Consider the following 27274-nt stretch of genomic DNA (forward strand, 5'->3'; position numbering starts at 1 on the left):
AAAATACATGGGAGGAAATTGTAGACAGTTTCTAAATAAATTCTAAAACAATCTAGATAGATTCTAGGGAAAACATTGACATTTTCCATCTGTTTTAAAATATAAAAAATGTATCAAAAATCTAAAAAAGATCTGTGTGGATTCACAGAATAGATAAAACAATTATAAGGCCAATTAGAAGAGAAGAGGAAAAACGGGTAGGGTATTTAAAACAAAAATCATCCAACAATATAAGCTCCACGCTGTGTTTTAAGTTCGTATTCAGCAGTTCAATGCAGATTCTTTCTGCATGCCACCCATGCCAATCAACCCTCAGGTTTATTTTGGGAGACCGACCATCAGTTTCCACTTCTATCTCAAATCATATCAATGTAATGATTGACACTTTTGCACTTTCTCTGTTTTGCTCCCTAGAAGGAATAAACAACTTGAGTACACTAGCAAAAAGGTGTTTTCCTGATGTATGTGTGGTATTTTGAAAATACGCTCAACAGTTCTAAGAGGATTTGTCCTATATAATATACCTTTGGTTCCTGAGAAAAGCAAGGTGCTTTTGAATTTCATGTAGCAAAGCCTTCTATCAAATACAGGGGACCTTTATACCACACATTCATTAGAGAAAATGGCCAACACACTGAAGAGTTCTTCAAAGCCTTACCGAGGGTATTGTCAATTCAAACTACTTTAGGTCGTTTTTCACTTAGGTGGAGATTCATTTTTTTAAACATGGGATCTATGTTGTTTAAAAAATTGACTGCATCTCTACTGCCAAGTATTCCCCATCTCCCCCATTCCCTGATTATTTTTATTCTAATGGAGTCAACCTCTTAAGTAGCTGTTCAACCTGTGGTTAATCTAGGTACTTGACTTTGGTTGTCCTGATTCTGGACAGCTAATTAAAACATCCACCAAAAGATGAGCAGGAGCAAATCTGTTCATCTTTAGTCTACCAGGACATTTTATCAAAAATAATTCAATAGGATAAAAGATGGCGTGAAGTGTTAAGATGGGGGTCATGTATTATCTGTGGATTTCAATTCTCCACAATATTGTTGCCTTTCATTTAAAACACAGTACACTATGTTAATGGTCCTTAAAACATACTCAGGGAGGTTGAATTATTGGAGCGTGAGGGCTCTCTGAACAATGCGTGTAGTTTCTGAGGCATTGTGGTAGAAGTATTCCTCATGTCTATGTAGCCGGATAACATTTAGAGCAAAGACCATCTGCTAATTTCTTAAGAGGCAAAACGAGGATGATCTATAGCCTCTATGGAGAGATTTTGTATGAACACAGTACCAAAAGGCTGGAAAATTCAAGAACTGGATTGTAAAGGACCATGAAACCCCTCATCCTTTATAACCACCATGCTGGGGAACTAAATCAACGCCTGCACCCTAGAATGACAGCTTGAGGCCTGTGGCATCTGCAATTCATGTTTCCTTGGATCTGATTTGACCTCTCTTGTCTCTAAATCTGTGCGTCAGCTGTGTTCTAATAGCTTTTGCAACTTGAGTGGCTTAGCTGAGAATAGAGATGGTTCTGTTAAGCTAGAAAAAATAAATTCCCATACTGAAAAGTCTGTGTTCCTTGAAACTTCTCCCCTCGTGTAAGGGGAAGAAAGAATGTGGATAGATTTGTCCTTGGAGGAAACGAAGGTGGGATAGGTATGCTGCAAGACTAGTGTGTGGTCTCTCTTACCTCTCGACCTATTAAGTGGCTGGGATAGATAGGGTATTGGTGCTGGTGTTGTGTAGTCAGATTTGAAATTCTAAATGCCCTTCTTGACACCGTTGAAGTCTACAAATGAGATGGCAACCCTGTCTCACTTCTAAATGCCAGTTTACAATGATTGCCGACATCTCCCATGCCAGTTGGTTAGAAAACTCTTGACAGTCTGGTACCAGCATCAGCTGGTCCTTTGGGGGCACATCATTAAAAATCTGTTTCAAAACATGCACTGATTTAATCTCTGCCTTCCCAGCTTTGCTACAGCTCATCTTTCCCCAGTTACTTCTACTAGCTAAGCCCTCACTTTACCCTTGTCACTCCAAATCTGAGCAGTCCCTCAAGTGTGAACCCAAGTATGGATTTAGAGGAGACTGTAGAACTGTCTTATGTTTAAGAGAGCTTGTACTTTTCCCTACCAATATATTTTACCTATATCAAATTCAGTGTCTTCAATGAGGGATGTTGACTGATTATAAATGAAGGCTGAACTCCCCAATGCCACTGGGCAGAAAGCTGCCTCTTTCTTTCCCATTGAAAGCAAATGTCCCAAAGCTGGCCATCACTCTCTCAGGAGAGGAAGTGGACTAGAGTCCGTTTTGCCTGCTGTAGTTGAAGTCGGCTTCATCAAGCTGGGATTCCGTAATGTTCGAGAGTTTTGTGTGTGTCCTTCCAATCTCTTCAAGGGCACAGGCCAGGGAGTCAAGGTCACCATCGTGCTGATGACGAGCTTCCCACAGGTTCAAAATGACAGCAGATGGGCTACTTTGTGTTGCAAAATAAGATAAATTCCTAGACAGAGTTGAAGAAACAAAATGATAAGACAAGAATAAAAACAGAAGTAAAGGAACAAATACAAATAGTGATAAGAGAATTAGAAATGAACTGTAATAGCTTTTATTTTGATAGGACTAAAGAGCTCCACTAAAGTAGATCTGGGGATGGTCCAGTTTGTAGCAGATCACTTGGCTGAAACTGTACTTTGGAGGGTTACCGGCAACCTTCTGATCCCGTTAAGGGTCTTCTTCGCTCTCACCTTCCTTGAGTTGTGTGTGTGTGTGTGTGTGTGTGTGTGTGTGTATGTGCCTGTTTCTCTCTTGAACACCCTCTTAAAAAGCTCTATTCCACTAGCTTATGTGATGATACAACTCACTCCTATTTTTTTTTTTTTCTTCAAAATATCTGACACTTCGTTATGCCTCCCATGGTAAACATAAGGGCTGTCAAGATTTTATCTGTGATTCCTTGGGCTCATATGCCAAATGGACTAGTTATCTACCCCATGTGGACAGTGTCTAAATCTGCACCTCCTGTCTTCTAAGTTAATGTGAGCTAGTGACAGACTTGTTAAAGGACCAAAGGACTGCTCCAATTAGATCTCAACCTTGCTCCTCAGACTCAGTGCATCAGGAATCAGTATAATCTCCATGCCTCCCACTGGCCTCCATTCTAATAACAAGTATCCTACCAATTAAAAAAGGAATCAAAAAGCAAAACACAAAAACATCCCAGTGACGGCAGAAGAGTACAGACTATTCTTCTAACTTCTCACATTAGGACATTTATTTTTGACTCTTCTCTTTGTTTCTTTCTGACAAACTCAGCAGCTTCATTATTTATGCTCTACTGCGACTTCCAGCTCGTTATATCTCCAAACTCTCTAATATCTCCTGCATTTTGTTGCTTCAATCATCAGGTTATCTACCTGTTTTCACGGCCTGCCTTGCTCTGGCCTCATCCTAGCTATGGCTATATATGTATTTTCCCTCCAAATTCTTTTGTCCTTTGAGCCATTAACACTGACTTAGGTAATTCTTTTCTTCTTGCCTTCATCCAGTGAATTCTGTTGCCAGGAAATGACCACTTTCCCTCTTTCTCCGATCCTACACTCTTACAAGGCCCAGATTGTGCTGGGTTGGCCAGAAGGTTCATTCAGGTTTTTCAGTAACATCTTACAGACAATAGAAAATTCTCAACTCTTTGCTCAAAAGTGATTTATTATTCTTTTCTCTTTATGCTTCCGCTTAAGTTTTCATGTGAGTGAAATTCATATATATATATGTATATATTCCATGTTTGTGAGCTCTGTCTTCTCAGTGTGATTGCAGACACTTGAAAGGGAAGGGCCACAGCTAATCATTTTCTGATTCTGCAACAACACTTATCGTGGTACTGTGACAGGTATTTATTCAATATCTATTGACTGAGTAATTGATTGCTTGAAGCTTGTTTCAGATGATATGAGATTTTCAGTGAAAACAAATGATAACCTTTTGGACAATAACTTTGCTATGATGAAGACAGAGACCACACAGAGGATTAAAGGTCACAGTTTTTCAGAGGTACTTTTACAGCAGGGATAGAAATGTCAGGGTAAAATTTTGATGAATTGAAAAGATTTCCCAGAGTCAACCAAAATTTGCCTATCTTGAGGATGGTATGACTTTCCATCACCAGACTCAGCAGGTAATCACAAAGTAGACTCCTATAGCCAAGAGCAGTTGGAAGAGAAAACAGGTTTTTAAGGGCACATTATTATTTATAAGTAATGCATGCACAGTAATTTTGAGTGAATCAAATTCTGTTTTGTTCAAAAGCCTTAAGAGACTACTTAAAGCTAGTTGGTTACCAAATAGCACAAATATCAGGGTATGATAGACACTTTCCAATACATCTGAATCTTAGTTTGAGAGAGGGAGAAGCCCAGATTAAAAAAGTAATTCTCTCTACTTTCTTTTCCTTTTATCTTCTCTTTCCTTCCTTCTTCCTACCACTGCCCTCCTCCATAGTTGGCCCTGGAATCCAATATAGTTATTTCTACACTAATAGAAATAGCAAAGCAAATATTGTTTCCGTAGTTGAGGCATCCTGGTTCCTTCTACTCAAAACATTGCTTTGAATGCTGCCACTTTTTCCTACTTGTAGGGAGCTGTTTGTGGGGAAAGGTACTATATCTCCAGGTCTATACATAAACGGGCACACCCCACCCAGTGTTCAAGCAGAATACAAACTGGAGAAATAGCTGAAAAAGAGGCAAAAACTGAGAGACTAGGTGTGACTGGATTCTGGGTGGGCTGTGTAATAATTTTTATCTGTGTTATTTATGAGAATAATGACCATTGACACACATTTGCTCCTGACATGGGGGAAATAATCATGCTCTCCATTGTGATTTCAAAAGAAAATGAATGCTGGCAAGCACCACAAAAAGAAGTACAAATTTCTCATATTATTGAGGGTTTATATTTTGTATTTGCTACTGACGAATAATGGACTCAGGTCTGGGGGAGTGACTGGAATCCTTGTGATCCTATTAACCCCACAGCTACCCATTCTATACCATGGGTGACAAACTATTTCTTTCAAGGCCCAGAGAGGAAATATTTTTGACTGCAGGGATCACATCTGGCCTCTGCAACAGCTACTCAACTTTGCCATGGCAGTGGGAAAGTAGCTATTGACAATATGTAAGTGTAAGTGAAAGGGCGTGACTGTGTTCCAATTAAAACTTTATTTATAGAGACACTGAAATTTGAATGTCATAGTTTTCACATGTCACACCATATCACTCTTGTGTATTCTCCTGAAATCATTCTAGCTCTGGGGCTAGATGAGCAGGTGTTGGGCCAGATTTAGTCTGTAGGTCATGGTGCCGATCATGTCCCATGTTCTCTCTTAACCCAAACTAGACTTCCAGATGGAGTAGCCATTTGAGAGAAGATGAAACTGAATGTTCATTTGGTGCTGAAAATAAGCTCTGGAGGGTTGAAGTTGCTGGGGTCCCCGAGCTACATGTCCTGTTCCAACCACTCTGAGATCTTTATCCTTGGCAACTGCTGAGGGAGCTTTGATGTTTGACATGAGAAGATGATCTGGGCATGAAAATGTAAAAACAAAACTTTAGAAGAGGCATAAAAAATATGTTTTGGAGGTTGGGATTAATCCTTCTCCCAACAAACCATTCAGCATATTCATAGATGCTGCTGTGGTGCGAAGGTGTTATAAGTACACCTGCCTGGAGGAAGAACAGCAAAGCTGCAGGATGAGTCTTGTCAGGCACTGGGTTCTTAGAAGTCCTGCACATGCCCCGATGTGCAGACTAGGCACCCAGGGCTACAGGAAGCTAAATGATCAAAGAGGCAGAAATAGAACTCTCCCTTGGCACGGATCTCTGAACATATTGTAGCAAGTAAAATGTGCTCCCCAAAGCATGTTTCAGATTGACGCTCTCAATTTATACAAGTACACTCGGCAATACACACAAATCTCAAATTCCACTTAATTTTAGTAGATACATGTAGCAGCATATCAGCCTAATTAAAAATGATTCAGTCAGATTTGTGATAAACAGACATCCCTATTAAACTATACTTACCTGTCTACCCCAGAATAATTAATAGACAAAAGACCCTAGAGTGCTGCTGCTATTGCCCAGGAGGCCCTAACCTCTGGGACTTGATGCCCGATGATCTGAGATGGAGCTGATGTAATATTAATAGAAATAAACTGCACAATAAATGTAATGCATGGGATTTGATGCCCGATGATCTGAGATGGAGCTGATGTAATATTAATAGAAATAAACTGCACAATAAATGTAATGCACTTGAATCTCCCTGAAACCATCCCCTGCCCCTGTCCTCAATCCGTGGAAAAATGATCTTCCATGAAACCGGTCTCTGGTGCAAAAAAGATTGGGGACCTATAGACGATTTCTCAAAGATAGCTGGATTATTTTACTGCTTAAGTTAAATGCTGGTTGCTCAGTTGTGTTCAACTCTTTGTGACCCCACAGACTGTAATTCACCAGGCTCCTCAGTCCGTGGGATTTCCCAGGCAAGAATATTGGAATGGGTTGCCATTTCCTTCTCCAGCGGATCTTCCTGACCCAGGGATAGAACTCAGTTCTCCTGCATTGCAGGCAAATTCTTTACCATCTGAGCCACTAGGGAAGCCCCATTTTAACACTTACATATGTGCAAATGCATTATGATTTTTTTTGAAAATGGGTATACCATATATCCATTTGGTTATCTTCCTACTTCTCTTTTGAAATTATTTTGATCCCAATCTGTGTGACCCATTTCTCTTCATAATAATGCTGGTACATTTGAACACTAGCAGGTAAATGCACACACCATTCAGGAAATGTTGCTAATACTAGAAAATAGAATTCATAGCAATAGTTGATTTCCTGAGTGTCTTTGTTTTTCTTTTTCTTTTTTTTTTGGAAATGAAAAAGGAACATTTGGCAAAAACAGTCATCTTGAAATTCAGGTGGATGGCTCCAAACAAAACAATTTTTTCCTTTCTCTTTGAAAAATGTTTAAAGAAGCAAGTGTTTATCATGATGGTCTTAGATGCTTCAATTTGTTATTTTTTTATGCACTGAACCTTTTGTCATAGGCTTTTCAAATTCTGATCAACTAAGGTAATTCTGAAAAATAAGATTTATTTTTTCATGATGTCATAAAGATGCTGCATACTGTGTGAAAGTGAAATTCACTCAGTCGTGTTCGACTCTTTACGACCCCATGGACCATACAGTCCCTAGAATTCTCCAGGCCAGAATACTGGAGTGGGTAGCCTTTCCCTTCTCCAGGGGATCTTCCCAACCAAGGGATCGAACCCAGGTCTCCCACATTGCAAGCGGATTCTTTACCAGCTGAGCCACAAGGGAAACCCAAGAATACTGGAGTGGGTAGCCTATCCCTTCTCAGTAGATCTTCCTGATCCAGGAATCAAGCCGGGGTCTCCTGCATTGCAGGTGGATTCTTTACCAAGTGAGCTCTCAAGGAAGCCCTGCATACTGTGTAGATAAGATTATCTACTCTAAATCTTAGGAATTTACTTTAGAATCACCCTATGTCTTCATTTGTCCTAAATCCTGTAGACTCAATGACCTCATCTTTTCCTTTGGAACTCTCACTGAAAGAATCCAGATAAACTGTAAAAACCACATGCTAAGACACCTAGATAGATTTATCCATGTACATTCATTAAGTAGTAATAGTTTATTTAATTTTGTTTTGTTGCCCCTACAAGCTTTCTATTCACCTGAGCTCCTGAGGAGTTGTTTTATTACTATGATTAATTTCACCTTCCTGAGTCTTCCTTACCCTGTTATCTCCTATCCCCAATTAAAATTCCATTCTTTATGTGGAAGCCAGGGCAGAATTGGAAACATAAATCTTTAGCAATTTCACTAGTGAGACACAGGCCAACTTATAATGGTGTATATGGGTCAATGACCAAATTTTAATACAGCAATCTCAGTTTTCAAAATACAGCCTCAAACTAATGACCATGTTAGTTGGAAATTAGGTTAGATTTGAGGATTTTTCGAAATAGTTACTGTGCCTTCTGTTCCCATTTTTGGGTACAGAGAGGAGGAGAGAATTGAGGACATAATGATAAAATTCTGCCATTTACTGTTGCAACCCAGGGCTCATTTTATGAAAAGGAAAAGTGTCTAGGTGTCTGGTGTGAATCAAAAGATACCACCCTTTCTTTAGTACTTGAAAGAAGTATTCAAATACAAACATCTTAGGGAATAGTAACATCTAAATCCTCCGTCAGTTAACAGAAAGATCAGATAACAGTAATGGAGGAGGCACAGGTCTAAGGCTCTGTCTGAGCCCTAGGGACATACAGGCAGAAAGAGCTACCCAGGGCACGTGTGCTTAAAGCTGGAGTCCGCCTGTCTTAGTATCTTAGTTCTATCTGACTATGTGTGACCTATAAGGGACTCCTTTCATTCTGAATTCCAGATAACAAAGCCTCTATTTTAGTTACTCAGAGCCTTGCTATCAGGGGGCTGATATGCCTATTTGAAAGCTGTAAGCTCTTCTTCGTAACTAATTGTGAGAATGAATGAATCTAGCAGGGGACCACATCTGAGCTGCAGCTTCACATCTTTAGCATGGAAGATGCCTCATCCCAGGCACATGCGATACTTTCATGCAGAATTTAGGGCTTCACTCAACACTTCCAGGTAGGAGAGAACCTCTTGCACCTGTAACATTGAGGCAACAAATTTGTTTATATTCTATAAACCACTGCCGTTTATACCTACGTCAACTTTTTCTAAAAAAATATCTTCTTTCTGAGTAGGTTGGCAGCATACAAAGTGAAAACTAAGTTAAGCTGCCTATAATAAATTGGGAGACGACATTACAAGAATGGTGCATAATCCTACTGTATAGTACCAAACAGGGAATTGAAACACAATCATAATGAAAAAAAAAATTAATATCTCTGCTATCATCCTAATTGTCTCATTTAATGAAAACCTCTTATGTGACCAAAACCAACCCTCCATATGGTTCTTTAAATGCGAATAGAGAAAAACCATTTATACTGAATAACAGTAATTGGACACAGCATAAGCATTTGGTCAGTTCATCAAGCTTTCATCCCCAAACTTCATCCTCACTGGTCACTCAAACAGCAGAACAGCTTTCAGGATAAACCAAGTCTGTTTCACTTCCTAAAGAATAAGCAAAAGATGCTCATCATTATGTCACCCCTGCCTCTACCCCACCGCCCTCCCTCCACCCCATGCATTCAAATGAAAGGAAGCTGGTATGGGGAACTCAAGAGGAAAACATAAAGGCAGTTGAAAACATGCTGAGTTCCACTCCATTGTGCTCTAAGGGTGGTGCATTAATTATTTTGGGCCAACTAATTTGGCCATAAAGTTAATATTAATAGTTCTTCCTTTTGCTTATTCTATTATCTGGGTCCTGAAAGGGACTAGCAAGGATTCATCCTTCTTTAGAAAATGGATTTAAGCTTTGGAGCCTTCAAGACCCCCAGTGAGCTGCCAAAAGGAATAAAGCCAGTTGTAGACCCTGTTTTCAGCTCTCCAGTTTCATTCATGATAAGCCTCTGACAATTTCTCATATTTGGCAATGAAAGGCAGTGAAAACGGCAAAAGCAAATCTCAAATTTCTTTGAATGGGGATATAGCATGGAAAAATATGTCTCATTTAAAGTTCCTCTTCAATAACATGGAGATATTTTCAAGAATCCTGAGGATAGAGGAGAAAGACCACTATTTGTTCCAAGATAAAAGACCATGGTACTAATCCTGAAGGGGGAAAGGGAGAAATACTGATACTTTTCCATTTGAAAAATACTCATTGTGTTTAAATACATCTTCACACATACTGAAAAGAAATAGTTAAGCACTTTATTAAAGGATTCTTTAATGAATTAGGAAAATCCTCCCCATAATTTAATTTTCCCCAATTAAGAAAACAGTCAAATCCAGGGATTCTGACTTTGTCAGAATTTGTACTACTGCTTGAGATGAACCCACAAAGAGAATTATTTCCACTATAAAGGGGCTTGGGCATGTTCATCTTTTCTGAAAATTACATTAACTTAAGGGAAGGGCTTCCCTGGTGGCTCAGTAGTAAAAAACCCACCTGCCAATGCAGGAGACATGGGTTCAATCCCTGGGTTGGAAAGATCCCTTGGAGAAGGGAATGGCAACCCACTCCAGTATTCTTGCCTGGAAGGTCCCATGAACAGAGGAGCCTGGTGGGCCGTAGTCCCTGGGGTCACACAAGAGTCAGACACGACTTAGTGACTAAAGAAAGAAGGGAACAGTCCTTCAAAGGCCAGTGCAAATTAACTCCTTGCTTAAAACGAATGCAACAGCCCTGCAGCACTCCTGCAGCTTAGAGTGGGAGCACAACTTTGGCTCTCTGGGAGGGGCAGAAACCACTGCTCTGCATATTGCCTTTAGGAGAGAAACCTGCCACTTACAAACCTTATTCGGTTTGTTCATGGCTAAACTGGCCCCAGGCTGTTTTCAGATTTCTCTTAGGAGGCAGTTTCATGAGCCATTGCCTTAACTCGGATGAAGCCTGAACACCCACCACGTGGCTGTGTTGGGTCTCTCTGGCTTCACACTGAGGGCTCTTCAAATTCAGACTCGGCCAAAGTCTATTGGGCCAGAGCCAGAAAATGTGATTTGAGGTTTATCATATTTTGCCTCCAAGGACCTGTGTCATGAATGCTATCTCCCTGTGTATTAATTCTCCATACAGTCATGAGGATTGCTTTTTTTTTTTTTTTGGAAATGGCAGCCTCGCACTGTCTTTATTATTTAAAGGTTAAGGATGTGTTTTCTAACCACTAGTCTGCAAAACCCAGACAGTTTCATTTGATGGAATCCTAGCAAATCCCCCAACACAAGAGTGAAAATAAAGTCTCACGGGTCCTTGAGTGACCGTACTTGGTAGTCTGCTGTGAAGCAGGCATTCTGTATATATTTTGTAATCACTTTCTCTTTCCTCCTCCTCCTTCCTTTACCCCCAAAAGAAAGCTGGCACTGGGCCTGTTCCACTTTTAGTGAATTCTCAAGTTATTCAGAGATAGATTAATAAGCTGTCTTGTGATATTCCTCTGTCCTTCCCCACTGCCCTCTGGTCATTTCACTGCTCCTGTGCATCCAATTAACAGGGTGGACAGAGGGAATAAAAGGATATGACCTCAACGTGAGAAGATTCTGCTTCTCATTAGAGGTCCTGTTAAAAGATCTGGTGAAGAAACAAGTTATCATAGCACCACTGATCAGCCATGAGGCTTGAGAAATGTCATTTGCTCGCAATTTCTACATCATCACCCAAAAACACTAACATCCAAAGAACAACTGAACTCTTTTACGCAGCTGACCGATGAGCAATACGTTTCTCCAGCAGTACTTCAAAGAAGTATACTATTACGAGAAACTATTAATAAAGTGTAATTTATCTACTCCATTTCATCTTGGAATATTTTCTTCCATTCTGGCCACTTCCCTTCTCCTCACCCTTTTGTATCTCATGCACTTCATCCAGCATCTGTTCCCATAGCAACTTGGTCAAGCTGCTGTGTTTTCACAAGGGTTTCTGGAATATGATCATCATGAAGTCTTAAAGAATGACCTAATAGTAGAATTTCAGGTACTGAGGGGAAAGACAGGAATCTTCATTAATATCAGCCAAATTCTCTTTCGAGACCAGCTTTCAAAATCCTCTGATGTTTATTCCTATCAATTCTATTGGGCAAGTTTTTAAGGTCAAGTATACTATACAAGGGCTTCCCTGGTAGCTCAGCTGGTAAAGAACCCGCCTATAATGCAGGAGACCCTGGGTTGGGAAAAATCCTCTGGAGGAGGGCATGGCAGCCCACTCCAGTATATGGACAGAGGAGCCTGGTGGGCTACAGTCCATGGGGTCACAAAGAGTCGGACATGACTGAGCAACTAAGCACAGCCCAGCATACTATCCAAAGAAAAAGTTCATGTCATTCATCCAGGGCAAATCTCTTGGTTTTCCTTGAAGTAGATAGTACTATCTAGGTATATCTAACTGTAATAAAAAAAAGTATCATAAAAATACAAAATGCTATGGAAATTTAAATATGGGTGAGTACTTCTAGCTGAAGCAGTTAGTTTCTAATATTACTTAATTTGTTTAGTTCTCAGCAAAGGTCCTTACCCTCTACTCCTATGTGATCAATTTTTTATTAGTCCCACCTACCTACCAATCAGCTGTGGCCAAGAGCACTTAAGTGGAGAATTATTGCAGCTGGATTTGTAGAATAAAAGTGCAATCTCAGCTCTGAAAATGCAGTAAGTATGGACTCTGAGTAATAGTTTGCTCACAGAATCTGTAATTGCAGCTGTTAACTATGACATTCTTTGCTAGGCTGTGTGGCTTATTTATCATGATCCATATGCCAGGCAAGTTGCAAGGCCACCTGTGTTGCTGTCTTACAGCATCCCCACCCCCCCCACCCCGCCGACATGTCTCACATTCTAAGCCTTTAACTTACTATTTCATGTATCTTCTTTCCTATTCACATCTAAGTAGACACTTGTTTGACAAAAAGGCAAATTATCATCAGTGACATTTGCATTTACCAAAAGGAGGAGAATGTTTTCACTGGCAACATGATAACAGCCACTGTTTCTCTCCATTCCATTTGAAATGCTTCCTTTATGGTTTGAGGGCTGTTGCTTTACTAGCTTTTCACTTTTGGAAATTGAAAGGAAGGGGAGAGTCAGGTAAAGATGCTGTCATAAGATAGAGGTAGGTGAATTCCGTAATAGAAGAGTGACTCTGTGATCATCTTTTGTGATCCCAGGGTTGATGTAATCACAAGCTACAGAACAGCTTTCTTACCCAATAATATTGGCATGTTGACAACGTGAGATTTCTGTGTTTTAACACACATTAATGATCACATTAGCAACTGATGATTATGTAATGTAATAAGGACTCTATTTATTTGTAACCCTAAGAGAGCAAAATCAGCGAATTCAGATTACACAATAAGTTGTAATAAATGACATCTGAAAATATCCTTCACCTCTGTCACATGTTTCTTCCCATGCTGGAGAAGACATATGTGTGTGTGTGTATACATATGTATATACATGTGTGTATATATGTGTGTATGTTGTGTATATATATATATACACACACACATATACATATATATATAGATACAGATACATACACACACACACGTACATATATATATTCAGGCTTTCTTGGAGGCTCAGATGGTGGTACAGAATCCACGTGCAATGCAGGAGACCTGGTTTTGATCCCTGGGTAGGGAAGATCCCCTGGAGAAGGAAATGGCAACCCACTCCAGTATTCTTGCCTAGAGAATTCCACGAACAGAGGAGCCTGGTGTGTTTTATGGTCTGTGGGGTTGCAAAGAGTTGGACAGGACTGAGTGACTAACACTTACTTACTTACTAAAATTGACTGAAAATGGAGATTTTCTTGAAACTATGTTAGAAACTTTCCATAGAGTAGGTTGTTTGAATTTTAGATATTAAGGACATTTAGGCTTTCCTAGAGCAAGGGTTTCAAGGAGAAACAGAAGCAAACAAACACAAACTGGCACATTAAATGTTCTTGTGTTTTGACCCTGACATTGGAGGGGACAGCATGCCCCTGTGTAGCTGTTTACTGCTCATTACAGCCCAGACACAAAAGGATGTCCGCCTTAGTCTCCCAGTTTGAGATGCATTTTCCCTGCTGTACAAGGTCAGAAATTGATGACTTTGGAGGCAGTCCTTGTAGTTCTCATGTGTTTACTCTTAAGTGGAGAAAAAAATGAACAAGGCAGGGACATGCACACGTTCATTTAGCAAATTAATGACAGCATCCGTGGGCATGTAGATATTTTGTGGCAATTATTTTCTTGTAAATGGTGAATTAAAAATCATAAACTCTTATTGCCAGAATGGATTAGACAGTTAATGTAGTTTGAATTCTGTGAATTGCATCTGTAGAAAAAGTATTATAGGGGTGGTCAGTGATCTGTGGGGGCAGACTTGTATTAGCTGTAGACTCAGGATTGCTATACAGAGCTTTTGAGTCCCTGTCCAAAGTTCATTTCTCTTTTTTTAGACCACATTCCACTCTCTGGGTAAGTTTTTCATTCTTGTCCCCATGTTGATCAGAAAGTGAAACTGTCATACTCATGGTGTTCATGAGTTATACATGACACATCTCGTCCTTTATCAAAGTTGCCGGGAAAAATTCAACCTAATTTTTTCTCTCCTGTACACACATACATTTTTGTATTCTCTCATTTTCAATATCGGCCTTTTCAAGAATGTGTTCTTTTGGGGCCTGTCTCTGTCAATCCCGTTTTCTCCTGATTTTCCTCTCTGACTGCTCTCTAGCTGGCCCCTTCATTCTTGGATTCTGGATCCCTTTGAAGCAGGGAATGTCCCTCTATCCCTTCCTGGCAGACATCTACCTGCCTTTCAGAGAAGAGAGAGCCAGGTAAGATGTCTGTAAAAACAAAGAACAAACAATGGAAATGACAGAGTAAGCCAAACAGTGAGAAGAATAAGGCTTTGTCTCCAAAGTTTGGGGGTGGGTGGAGGGAAACAAAGGAAAGGGAGAGCCAGTGGCACTGGCAAAACTTGTTCTCTTTTCATTCTGGGGCCTGCGAGGTGGGTAAGGAGGCAGGACACGCAGTTCGTCACTGCCTTTTCCCTACCATTCCTCACGCTGAGCCCAAAGCTGCCGCCTCATCAGTGTTGCTCTGCATAGACTCACCCCTGCTTTTTCTCATCAAAGTAAGACAGTCCATTAATGAATCTCTCTAGTCTATTTTCAACTCAACCAAAACATTAGCACAGTAACGATTAATGGTTGGTTTAAGCAGCAGACTCACAGGTAGGGCCTACATAATCGTTTGCTTGTCATAAAGCCCTCTGCCTTCAGACCTGGGAAGTATCATCTCAAACTTCCTTTTTTTATCTTCAGGCACCCAGTTCTTCAGGCTGAGCATATCCTTTGTTGTTGCTTAGTTGCTAAGTCATGCCTGAGTCTTTTGCAACCCATGGACGCAGCCTGCCAGGCTTCTCTGTCCATGGGATTTCCCAGACAAGAATACTGGAGTGGATTGCCATTTCCTTCTCCAGGGGATCTTCCTGACCCCAGGGACTGAACTCGGGTCTCCTGCATTGGCAGGCAGATTCTTTACCACTGAGCCTCCAGGGAAGCCTGAGCACATCCTTATTAGGGGTTAAATAATGTTTAAGGTTACCCTAGTGGGGAGAGGAGGTGTGAGAAACTTGCTTCTCTGTTTCTTTATCACTGGCTCAAGACTCTGAGATCCCTCACCAGTACGAAGATGACACAGTCTAAACCTCCATTACGGTGGCCCAGTTAGCAAACTTGTAGATGGGATCAGGACCAAAGTAAGACTTTCCCATGACATCCCCAAAGGTGGAGGGTGGTGGCAGGAAGGGTCACACACACTTGTCATATTTTTGCTCTTCTCCCACTTCCTTGGCCAAACGTCACAGGAAATATGGCCAGAGGAATCCATACAGATATCAGGGCCTGGAAACTACATGGATATACCCAACCCATGCTATTTTTCAAGCTCATTTAGTAAAATCCTCTTTTAGCAGTTGCCCCCAATTACCTGTTGATGCTGTTTTTCTGTGCTAACATCTGCCAGTCCTTGCCTTTGGCATTGGGGGTGTCAAACGTAGCACAAATCCGCTGTCTGATGGAGTAGGGGATTTTGAAGGCTTTGGGGCCAGTCTGTGCAGGAAATGTGCTGTCCTCTTGTGCAAAGAAAGTGATGGTCTCTCTTTCACTCTATAAACAAAACAAATAAAACAGGATCAGAGCTAAGTAGCAGCATTACTGATCAATACTCGTGTTTTTTTTTTTTTTTTGAGAAAAGCTGTGTTAACACATATGCAAAAAATGCTTGCCCATTGTGATGGAGTCTATAAAATATATGGACAAGCTCTCTCTCTTCTAACATAGTAAATAACATCTCTAGTAGCTTAGTAAATTGTGGAATGGAGATTTACAGCAGCCTCTTCCACTCAGGGGAGTCACAACCTTCAGCTTCCTATATCCAAGGATGTGTCAGGTGAGAGCGTAATTAGATTTTTAAAAATATTCTCAATGTAAAAAAAAAAAAAAAAAATCTAGAATCAGTCGAAGAAGGTTATAGGTGACAGATTTCAGTTCGTTGTAAGGAGACCTTCTGAGAATCAGAGCTGATCAGAGAAGAATGGGCTGATCAAAGGAGCTGGCTGGGAAGCCACATGTCAGGAAAGCTACAAAGGGAAACTGATTGTATGTTGATCATTTTCAAGTTTGTGTTTCTCCCAATCCTAACGTGTGATTCTATAGTAAATATTTTGGTTTTGTTTCAGAATGAAATTGCTTTGGTAAAATAGGAGGCAGCCATGAGTCAGTGATGAGATGTGCATTAGCTGGTGGAGTGGTCCAGGGTGGAGAGCTGCCGCTTGCTGGAATGTCCACTCTTCTGACTTAGAGCTGTCCAGTGAGGATTCGTTATTTCAGTGCATCATGGAAGTTAGTTCATCATATCCAATGTGAAATTACACATCTATCCATCACGTTGGAATAGTTGCTGAAAGTTTTATATGGACTAACAGAATTTTAAGGCCTGAAAAGTATTTTGAATCACTCCCATCATTATTATGGATTACAAGGCAGTGGGAATTCTTCAGATATGACTAACGTCCCTAATCAGTTGACTATGAATTGACTAAGAGATTTTCCTGGGTGGACTTGACCTAATCCAGTAGCCCTTAAGAGAGAAAAGATACAGCTCTTATCCAGAAGTATCTCTCCCGGTGGCTTGGAAGAAAGCAAACAGCCATGCTGTGAACTGCCTATGGTTGGGAGTTGGGGCTGGGGATATGTGGCTAGGACCTGAGAGTGTTCCCTAGGAGCTGTGAGTGAACCCTGTCTAACAGCCAGCAAGAAAAGGGGGACTTGAGTCCAACAGCCATAAGGACCTGAATTTGTCAACAACCTTAATAAACTTAGAAAAAACCCTCTGAGCCCTAGATGAGAATATGTTTCCACCACCACCTTGACCTCAGCCTTGTGAGATCCTGATCAGAGAAACCAGTTAGGCCATGCCTAGACTTCTGCCCTACAAAAAATGTGGGGCAATAAATGGGTGTTGTTTTTTTCTGACAAATGCGTGGTAATTTGTTATGCAACAAAAGAAAACTAATACAAAGGGAAATTAAAACACAAATCTGAGGTCGGGTAAAAGGACTAGCTAGCACTGTTTGAACCCCAAGAAACTCTCCTTTGCATTAGGAGCTTGTCAGCTTGTGCTGCCCTTCCTGAACTGCCCCGTGACCTTCCCCTGATGCTTTTGCTGACCCTTACACATCTTCCTACTGGGGACACCACAGCCATGGTAGCCCTTCTCTGCTAGTGTCCAGGCTCACACAGCTATATGACTCCAGACTTGGCGAATTTTATATCTTCAAAAATCGGTTAACTGAGGAAACCTGTCCATGCAAAGGTCTTATTAAAGAGTGATAATTTTTTTTTTTTGTTTTTCTGTAACCATTTAGGACAGTGACTTTTGGGGGGCTGTGTTTTGGAATCCAGTGCCTTAACCCAGCATTCCCACAGGGCATCTCAGAAGATGTTCCAAGAAATAGCAGTCCCATGGTTAAATACATGTGAGAAATGCGACATACTGTATCTTGTTCTTGGAAATTAAAAATACATGTTACCAGATTCAACAGATTCTACTTACTGGTTTTAGTTTTAATCCCTGGACCATTATAGAACAATGTGCATCCAAATTCTTCCAGTTTCTGAGTTAGCATGAACAGAAAAAGTGTGGTTTTCAGAGTCAAAAAGGTCTTCCTTTGGAGTACAAATTTCCATTTTCTAGCTCAGTGACCTTGGGTGCTACAGGACTTCCCTCAGGTTCAATTTCCTAATCAGTCTTCTGGCATTTTTTTAATAGACTCCACAGAGGTTATAAACTTTGGTAGAAGTCACCCAGATAGATGGTACCAGAGTTAAAACTAGAATTCTGATACCCTAACACCTTTACCAGGACTTACTTCACTCCACCACCCTGCATCAAAACAGCTACCAAGAACCCACAGGGCAGAGTGGTTCGGAAAAATGCTCTGAGTGATATTAGCATTATACTTCAAGAATTAAAAGTAGGTCTTCAGGAACTTATTTACAGAACAGAAAAGAGACTCAAGACTTAGAGAATGAATTTATGGTTGCTGGGGGAAGAATGGGGGTGGGTGAGATAGTTAGGGAGTTTGGGATGGGCATGTACATACTGCTATGTTTAAAATGGATAACCAACAAGGACCTACTGTGTAGTACAGGGAACTCTGCTCAATGTCATGTGGCAGCCTAGATGGGAGGGGAGTTAGGGGAGAATGAATACATGGATATGTATGGCTGAGTCCCTTTGCTGTTCACCTGAAATTATCACAACATTGTTAATTGGCTATACTCCAATATAAAATAAGATGTTTAAATTAAAAACAGATTTAAAAAATAAAGATTAAAAAAAAAAGTAGGAGGACTTCATGGAGGAGGCATTTGAGTTGACCTTGAAGGATGGGTAGCTGTTGAATGAACAGAAATTGACTGGATAAGTGCTTATTTCTGGCAGAGTAGCTAGTTCTTTCTGATATATAAGATGTTTATAAAATAAACTACCTCAGACTTCTTACTGCATAAAATAGGTTACAACATATATCATTTTTTATCATGATGTATAAAATTTCCACTCCAGTACTCTTGCCTGGAAAATCCCATGGACGGAGGAGCCTGGTAGGCTACAGTCCATGGGGTCGCTAAGAGTCGGACACGACTGAGCGACTTCACTTTCACTTTTCCCTTTCATGCACTGGAGAAGGAAATGGCAACCCACTCCAGTGTTCTTGCCTGGAGAATCCCAGGGACGGCAGAGCCTGATGGGCTGCCGTCTACGGGGTCGCACAGAGTCGGACACGACTGAAGTGACTTAGCAGCAGCAGCAGCAGCATACAATTTCTTTTAGCTTTTAATAATGCAAATCAAGTTGGAATAGTTTCTTTAAATATTTCCTGACTTAAGGCAGGAAAATGTACTTAAAATGAATAGTAAAAATCAGAGGGAGAATAAAAGGAATTCTATATAAGATAATATGGTAGTTGTCATTGTAAAAATGGCACTAAAGAGTTGATAACATGTGTAAAGGTGGCTTGGCAATGGAACTGAATATCCATGCCAGAAAATGACAAGCGATGGATACCCTCATGACATCTATGATTGGACCAACTCAACCAAGCTCTGTCTTTCCTGTTGGCAGAAAAAAGACCACCCCAATACATAAAGTCTTCAGGAAAAAATGCACAGAGTGGTACGATTTGAGGGTGAATAAAATATTACATGAGACTTCTAAAAATAAGTATTTTTTCCTTCTTAGTACACTTTGATAAACGGGCCTCCATGTCCCTCAAAGTTTTGAAATGTAAATATTTCCCAAGTGTAAGGATGACACTTTACATAACATTTATGATGCATTCTAAAAGACATCTGGGCCAACTAAGAAGAATCTGGTGGCTGCATCACATCTTCTGATGGTTTCCATTAAATATGCAGAGGAACAGTCGATTTTCATGCTCTGTGCATAAGAGAGAAGCTGCCGCTACCTGGTTAATGCGGGAGCTGTAAATCAGGGAGGAATTCCAAATATTCGGTCGACTTTGTAACAGACAAATCATCCCCCACCACTTTTGGAAGAAAGATAAGAGCATTGCTTGAAGGGAATATTTTAAGATGCAAGATTCCCATTTTAAGTTGTTTCTACCAAAAGATAGATTCTTTAATATTGTTACATTAATAAGGAATGAGGAAATAAATGACTTGGGGATTCTTCCCTTCTGTTCAATATTAGCAAAATTATTTCACTTCTGTCCACGGGGCTTCCCTGGTAGCTCAGATGGTAAAGAATCCACCCGCAATGTGGGAAACCTGGGTTCGATCCCTGGGTCAGGAAGATCCCCTGGAGGAGGGCATGGCAACCCACTCCAGTATTCTTGCCTGGAGAATCCCTATGGACAGAGGAGCCTGGGGGCTACAGTCCATGAGATTGCAAAGAGTCAGACAGGAATGAGTGACAAGCGCACGCAACACACATCAGTTTTAGGATTGGCAATACTGTTGCTTTACAGAGTATCAATTAGTGATCATCATTAGGTAATTTAGTTGGGTTAATTTAAGGAGAACCAACCTGCTTCTAAAGACTGACATAATAATGGCCACTCTAAAGAACAGAAAAGATATATTACCTTACTCACTGAAATACTTTTTAAATTTGAGTGATATGAATGATTATATTTGGAAAGCCATTTAGATAGGAATGAAGGGACATGATGGATGTGGGGCTGAGCAGAAAGAACCAAATATCTTCAATGAAGATACTCACTGCATTAATTAATTTAAAATCAATGTTTATATATATATATATACACACACACATACACATGTACACACACACATATATATGTATCTTTTATCGCTCATGGTTCCACTGTAAATTAGGGTAGGAAGGAGGAGCTCTGAGCCTAGATATGTGGGAATTTTTTTGGGGGGTTGGATATTTAAGTACATATTTCAAAGACATTTGTTGGAAGCTTCAAAGTTTTAGTTTTATTAATCAATGATAGCCTATTACTAACTTATTAAAGCCACCTAACACAGAATCTTTCTGCATTAGTAACCATGAAATATGATACACTTTAATAATTTATTACTGTTGCCTCACTGATTGATATAGAACCATGTCTTGAATATATCTTGCCTCTATCCAAGTATTTCCAACTTTCTTAGAACTTTATCTTCATTTTCTTTGAACCACCTACCGTAAAAACCAAGTCATTTTTAGGGAGAAGAGGATGTTTTTTAATCCCAGATATACCACCAGATGTGTGTTTTCCCAGCAATGAGACAGTCCCAGGGTTGGAAGGACCTTGAGTGATCATTCAGTCAAGACATCCTTTTGCAAACAGACCTCTATGTAAGGAATCAATTCTGTTCCTGAAGAACAACGGAATGAATACTTAATTCCAGCCCAACAAACAGGCGCATCTCATCCTTCTTCAGTCTTGAGGAAAGAGTTTTCTAATTTTCATCTACTTTTAGACTTAGGGAAAAATGCTAATGTTGTGATGTTTGTCACTACTGCTTAAGCCCTTAAAGAGAGGGCTTGTATTATGGACAAGGCCCATGGTTAGGACTAAGAAATTAAACCCCCTTAATTGGGATCCTGATGTAGTACTGAATAGAAAGCCACACTTTGATCTTAAAGTCAAGTGTCTCAGCTGGGAACTCGGGCCACTCATCCAGTTCACTCTATGATCTTGGATAAGAAGGCTGACTTCCCTGAGATTGTTTACAATTGTGATGGTATAATACTAACTTACAGAATTCTGATGGTTATACATGAAAGCATATGAAATAGGACCTGAAATATAGTGGCTTTTAAAAATTAATTTTCTTCTGACATTGAAAATGATGGTCAGTGAGATCCGCCTAAGAAATAGTTTGGTAGAAAGAAATGGGGATGAACTGGTCCAAAATTCAGCAGGGACACTTAAAGGTATTAATGAAATGATCCTTACAGGATCAAACAAGTTAATAAAGCTTCTTAAGTGCAGCAGCCTACAAATCAGATAGCTGTGATCCAACATTGAATATCGAAATATTATTCTTATACATTTGCCTCCTTTTATCAAGAAAGATGGTGATGTCATGTTCTTAAAGGCTTTCCAAAGTGACTGTAAACTTTGTGAAGCATCACAACTGGAGAGTCAAGAAGATTAAGTTTATTAGCTCATTTTCTCTCCCTGAACTTTTAGAGTTTATTTAAGCAAGATGCAAAGGTACCAGGACGGAGTATCAACCTTGTTACATTCCTTTTACACAAACATCTTGTAATAGCTGAAACTGATTTTCAGTATCTGGGTGCCTTAGAAAGTAGAAAACCTTTTAAACCTGGAATTCTTTTGTTGACCTGTTAACAAATATTTATGGAAATGTTCATCAGCGGCACCTTTATGTCCTGCCTTTTCACTCTTCCTTCTGAAATGCAGCTCTTCTCAGATTTGCTTTTTATTTTAGAACTCCCATACGATTTGTATTTTACTTTGAAATGCATTGTGTTAAGTATGCCATGACTGTTCAAAAACGAGAGTCTAAATATATCTTGCCTGAGGGTTTCTGCATCTACCTTCCCCATCAGGACTACCTTAGCGCATAATACTAATTGGCAATAATGAATGCAAATATGGTAGAAACACGTCAGTTAAGACAGCTATCAATTTTGAGGCACACTCCTTTGGAAAGCCATCCGCACTTCAGAGGAAACTATTTGGGGGAATTAGCAACGCTCATTTTGCATAAACAATGAAGTGCAGTGAGAATGGAGAGAAGTGGTGATGCTATGCAGACTACATGTTTTGAGAAAAATCAAAACCTGAAATTGAGTAGTACGGATACAAAAGGTGTTAAACCTTCTTCTGCTAAGTGTGAACAAATGAGTATGTCTTATTTATATATGCAAACACAAAAGTGTATGTGTATGTATGTATATATGTTGATGTTTAGTCACTAAGTCCTGTCTAACCCTGCAATCCCCTGGACTGTAGCTCACCAGGCTCCTCTGTCCATGGAGTTTCCCAGGCAAGAATACTGGAGCGGGTTGCCATTTTCTTTCTCCAGGGGATCTTCCTGACCCAGGGATCGAACCTGCATCTCCTGCATTGGCAGGTGGACTCTTTAACACAGCCACCAGGGAAACCCATATGTGTATATACACGTACATGTTCTAAGATGAACAAAACAGTGTGTTTTTCTAAACTAGCCAGGGATTACCTTGAAATTGCCAAATAGGGCGTCATCAGCTCCCCTGATTCTGCCCCTCAGCTACTCTCCCTGCTGAAATAACCATTCAGGAGGAAAGGCCATAGTCTACTCGATAAGCTTAAGCTCAGAGCCATGGAGTCATTCAGTGGCTTAGGGCCAATCAAAGCCATGGCAGCGCACAAGTTCCCGAGTGACTTCTCCTCTGACTCCCATTCTAACTCTGCCCTTGAGCAGTCATGTGACCTTGGACAAGGTCTTATCCCTTTTTGTGCTATGCCCCTACTTTCGAGAGTGAGATTATTATCCATCCTGTCTCATATTGTATTGATGAAATCTAGGCTTCATGGAAATGGGGATGTGTAGAACCCTGATCCTGGAGGGTATTAAAAAATTATAAGTAAGGAAACAAAGCCTTGAAAATGAAATAATACAGATGGGGCAACTGACTTCTGGAAACTCATCAGAACTGGCAGAAAAGCAGCCCAGTGGGGACCTTGTGTTTTCTCATGGTATGTGTCTCAATTCAATAATTAATCTCAGCTGATTCCAGGTCTATTGTGAACTGTTCAATTAGTTGTGGTTTTGTGTATAAAAAGCCCTGGACCAGTTCCTTCCCCAAAGGTCCCTCTGCAGAGGGATGGGTTATGTCTCCAGGTCCAGTTCAAATCTTCAGCCTGCGAAAAAGTTGATTTTCCCTATCAGTAATGAGGATTAAAAGAGTGAGTGCATTTTGAATCTCTTTCATGCTATACATATATAGCACAACTAAGATAGGTATATAACTCTTAATGGGCTTTAGAAACTAGGTCAGGTGATCTGGAGACCAAGGACTCACCTCGAGGATTGACGTCTGCACTTGGAGGATCTGTTCATGGCCTTTGAGCTGCCGGATGCAGATTTTGCAGGACAGCTGGGTGGTGGTGGGCGTGTAGCGCTCCAGGGAGAAGGCACAGTGCAGGGGCTGCCGGTTACTGCACCACACGCGGGAGAACGGGACTTCCTGCGGGGGAGACAAAGGGGAGAGGAGAGGGCTGGGGTGTGCAGAGCCCGGCTGAGATGAGCAGAGCACAGGACAGGACTAATCACCATAATTAGGATGATCATGATGACGGTGATGGCAGCAGAGATAACTGCCTGCGCGACTATGGTGGAACTGTTGTAGAAATAATGTCCTAGCATATGCCAGGCAGCACAAAAGTAATTAATGTCAATTCCAATTGATAACATTCGAATTCCAAAACCATGCTGCAGGAGCTCAGATTTCACTTGGTGACACACACAATGAGAAAGAAGACCATCGAAAGTTAATCACCATGTTTTCCACGACAAAAAGATTCTTTAGAAGACTCATATGGAAGGATTCCTAGCAGATGCCTACTCTTTGCTACCTAAGACCAGGGTAGGATGTTATCATCTCATGTACCTGAAAATTATGAAGAAGTGACTGGCCAGAACTTATGCCCATACCACAGCCTCATGCTGAACTGTGTAAGCATAATATGGCGATGTAATCAGCATAAAAATTACACCTACTGCAGGATCACACACACACACACACACACACACACACACACACATACCAGAGAGAGATACAAACATAACAGGTTAGCCCAGAACAACCTAGTTTGTCAATTCCTCATTCACTCAATTCATCCACTCTACAGTTATATGTACAATGCCTTCTAATAACCAGACACTGTACTAGATAAACAATAAAGGAATAGTAAGAATTTAGGTCTGGTCTCCACTTTATAGGGACTTACAATAGAGTGGCAAAAGTCATTTCACTAAATGAGGGTGGGAGGGACGTTATAAAATCTACATTCCCTCTTTCCCCGTGACCAGCCAGTGCTGGCCACCGACTGTCTCGGGTGTGTGGGTTTATATTAATGTGGAGTGGAGATCAGTCAGTCACTAATATTCTTCCATCTACCAGAAAGTCTGTCCCTCCTACTGGAATCAGGCTGTGGTCCTTGGCAATGACCTCATATTCCCAGCCTACAGTAAACTGCATCTCACTTCTTTCTCTTTTCCTGGATTCATTGATTTGCTCTTTTTCCTGCTGCTACAAACACAATTTTCTCCAATATTGATGCTGAAAGGTGGCAAAAGATGGATCAAGTCTGGAACTTTGATTCTCTGAAATGTGACTGGTGATGGTGTCAGCAGGTGTTACAAGACTATGAGCCATGTTTAGAATTCGATTTATCCACTTTAAGGAACCTAGAGTCCCCTGGTTATCCCTGAGCTTCAAGCTATACACTTGCAGGTTTCCTCGTTTTTCTCTGCAGGAAGTCTCAAAGATCCTGATTTCTGGGTACTTGCTTGGGGCATCAGCAGGGAGAGATGGAGTTTAGATTGTTGAAGGCTTGAGTACAGGACAGCCAGTTTTGGGAAATATGAGGGAAAGAAATCAGGCATTAACCCCTACCACACATCGCAACAAGGGATGTAGGGGTGCTGTTTCATTTGTTTGTTCTTAAACTTGAACCAAGGGAAAGGCAATGGACTAAGGACTCAGAGAAGGTCTATACGTTGACACTGCAGCCATTCACTGACTTTATCCCGGTGCAGAATGTGGGCTATTAGGAAGAAGGCAACTGTCGTCCATTCTCAGTTCTCCCCTCTGTAGAAAGAACTAGAAGTCTGAAAACTACATTTCACGGCCCTTGCGAGTGTGGAGTTCACATTTCCGTTCTGCCAATGAGAAGTACTTGTTTTAAACTTGGAAGGAAGGCAAGGAGCAGAAATGGCTTCCGTTCCTCTGGTACCAGCGAGCAAACCTGAAGAGTTCAGCTGACAGCATATGTGAGGTTTGCAGGGGCTTCTAAGAACCTTCTGCTTCAGGGCTGTGGTGGTTTCCTGAAATCACGAAACTTGCTGATTTCCTCACATCTCTGGGGGCTTTTCTCTGACCTTGGCTCTCCCAGGGTTTCCCAAGGTTTTATAATTACATCAATCCCTCGATTAAAATATTTTTTTCTGGACCCAAACCATTCTCTAATGAAACCCCAGTGGGTTGGAAGTAGTCTTTTGAGAAACTAAGATGAGCTGGGTATGCTGGAAGGTTCACTAGTGGGTTCCCACAGAGGCTGTTGTCCAGGGCAAATGCTGGGAGAAGCATGAAGCTAATGGTCACCAAGGAAACCCATGGCTGGGGCACAGCTTGCTCATATACCAGCAAGACAGCAGCACAGAACCAGTGAATGGTACCTCTTTCCCACTTTGTTCCTAAACAGAGACTTACTTATGAGCTCTTTTCTTTCCCTCCTAGCAGCAGAGGGCGCTGCTGATTGGTGGTGAAAGTGAAAGTGAAACTGAAATCGCTCAGTTGAGTCTGACTCTTTGGGAACCTATGGACTGCAGCCTACCAGGCTTCTCTGTCCATGGGATTTCCCAGGCAAGAATACTGGAGTGGGTTGCCATTTGCTTCTCCAGGGGATCTTCCCCATCCAGGGATTGAACCTAGGTCTCCAGCATTGCAGGCAGACCCTTTACCCTCTGAGCCACCAGGGAAGCCTGATTGGTGGGCCTCCCAGCAAACTTGAGAGGAAGTCATTCCCTAAAACACTCAAAAATGACTGTCCACCTGCACCAAATTCTATACCAGATACTTCTATACTATACACGGGCCGCCATTTCTCCTTGCTGTCTAACCTGACTCACGCTGTGTCCTGGTTCAGTAAACCAGGGTAACTCTTACTTCCTATCTCAGTTCTTCTCTCTCCATCGACTGAGCTCTGCACATCTTCATCTGCTCACATATGCCCAACTGCCATTTCTCTGGAGGACTCTAGCGGCTAGAGTCCTGGTTTTTATTTCATTATCAGCCATCACTGACATTATACCCCAATCGGTACAAATAATTTTAGTTGGCCTTTCCTTTCTCAAACGAATCTACCATTTTTTTTTTTTTTGGTGGAGGGGGACACCATTCAGCATGTGGAATATTCCCCGACCAGGAATCGAACCCATGCCCCCTGCCTTGGGAGCGTGGAGTCTTGACCACTGGACACCAGGGCAGTCCCAAGTCTACCTTTTATGAACGGATTATCACCATCTCTCTCATTGTCATTCTCCAAATTTTCTGTCTCCATGTGTGAGCCTCTTCTCTGGTCTCATCATAGCTAACTGGAGTAGCCCGCTCCCCAAGCTTCCCGTCTCCGTCTCTACTACACAGAAATAATGAGAGGACTGGGGCTTGACTGGGGAGGAAGAAGAAAGCAGTTGACTGGTATTTTTCAGGGAAGAGCCTGCAGTCTCTCTCTTACCTGTAATCATGAGTGGAATCACTGATGTCACCACATCACCTAGAAACTGCTTTCATT

The 27274-nt window shown here is 41.1% G+C and overlaps 1 protein-coding gene across 14 annotated transcripts in view; it reads right to left on the bottom strand.

Moving 5' to 3' along the window:
- Positions 1-2229: 2229 nt before the first annotated feature.
- The window catches only part of UNC5D (unc-5 netrin receptor D), a 610447-nt gene continuing 585402 nt past the window's right edge, over positions 2230-27274 (bottom strand). For 13 of the 14 annotated variants that reach the window (XM_081523445.1, XM_081523443.1, XM_081523444.1 and 10 more), the window contains 3 exons: positions 23782-23946; positions 15691-15869; positions 2230-2520 (listed from right to left, as the gene is read on the bottom strand). In XM_081523445.1, the coding sequence (XP_081379571.1) occupies positions 2316-2520; positions 15691-15869; positions 23782-23946 (549 nt within the window). In that variant the 3' untranslated portion in view covers positions 2230-2315. Of the gene's footprint in view, positions 2521-7959; positions 8744-15690; positions 15870-23781; positions 23947-27274 lie in introns of those variants that run through there. The other variant, XM_081523451.1, reaches the window with a different exon arrangement.

The sequence above is a fragment of the Giraffa tippelskirchi genome, chromosome 8 (assembly GCF_054371585.1).
Source record: "Giraffa tippelskirchi isolate mGirTip1 chromosome 8, T2T-mGirTip1v1.2.pri, whole genome shotgun sequence".
In the NCBI taxonomy this organism is placed as follows: domain Eukaryota; kingdom Metazoa; phylum Chordata; class Mammalia; order Artiodactyla; family Giraffidae; genus Giraffa; species Giraffa tippelskirchi.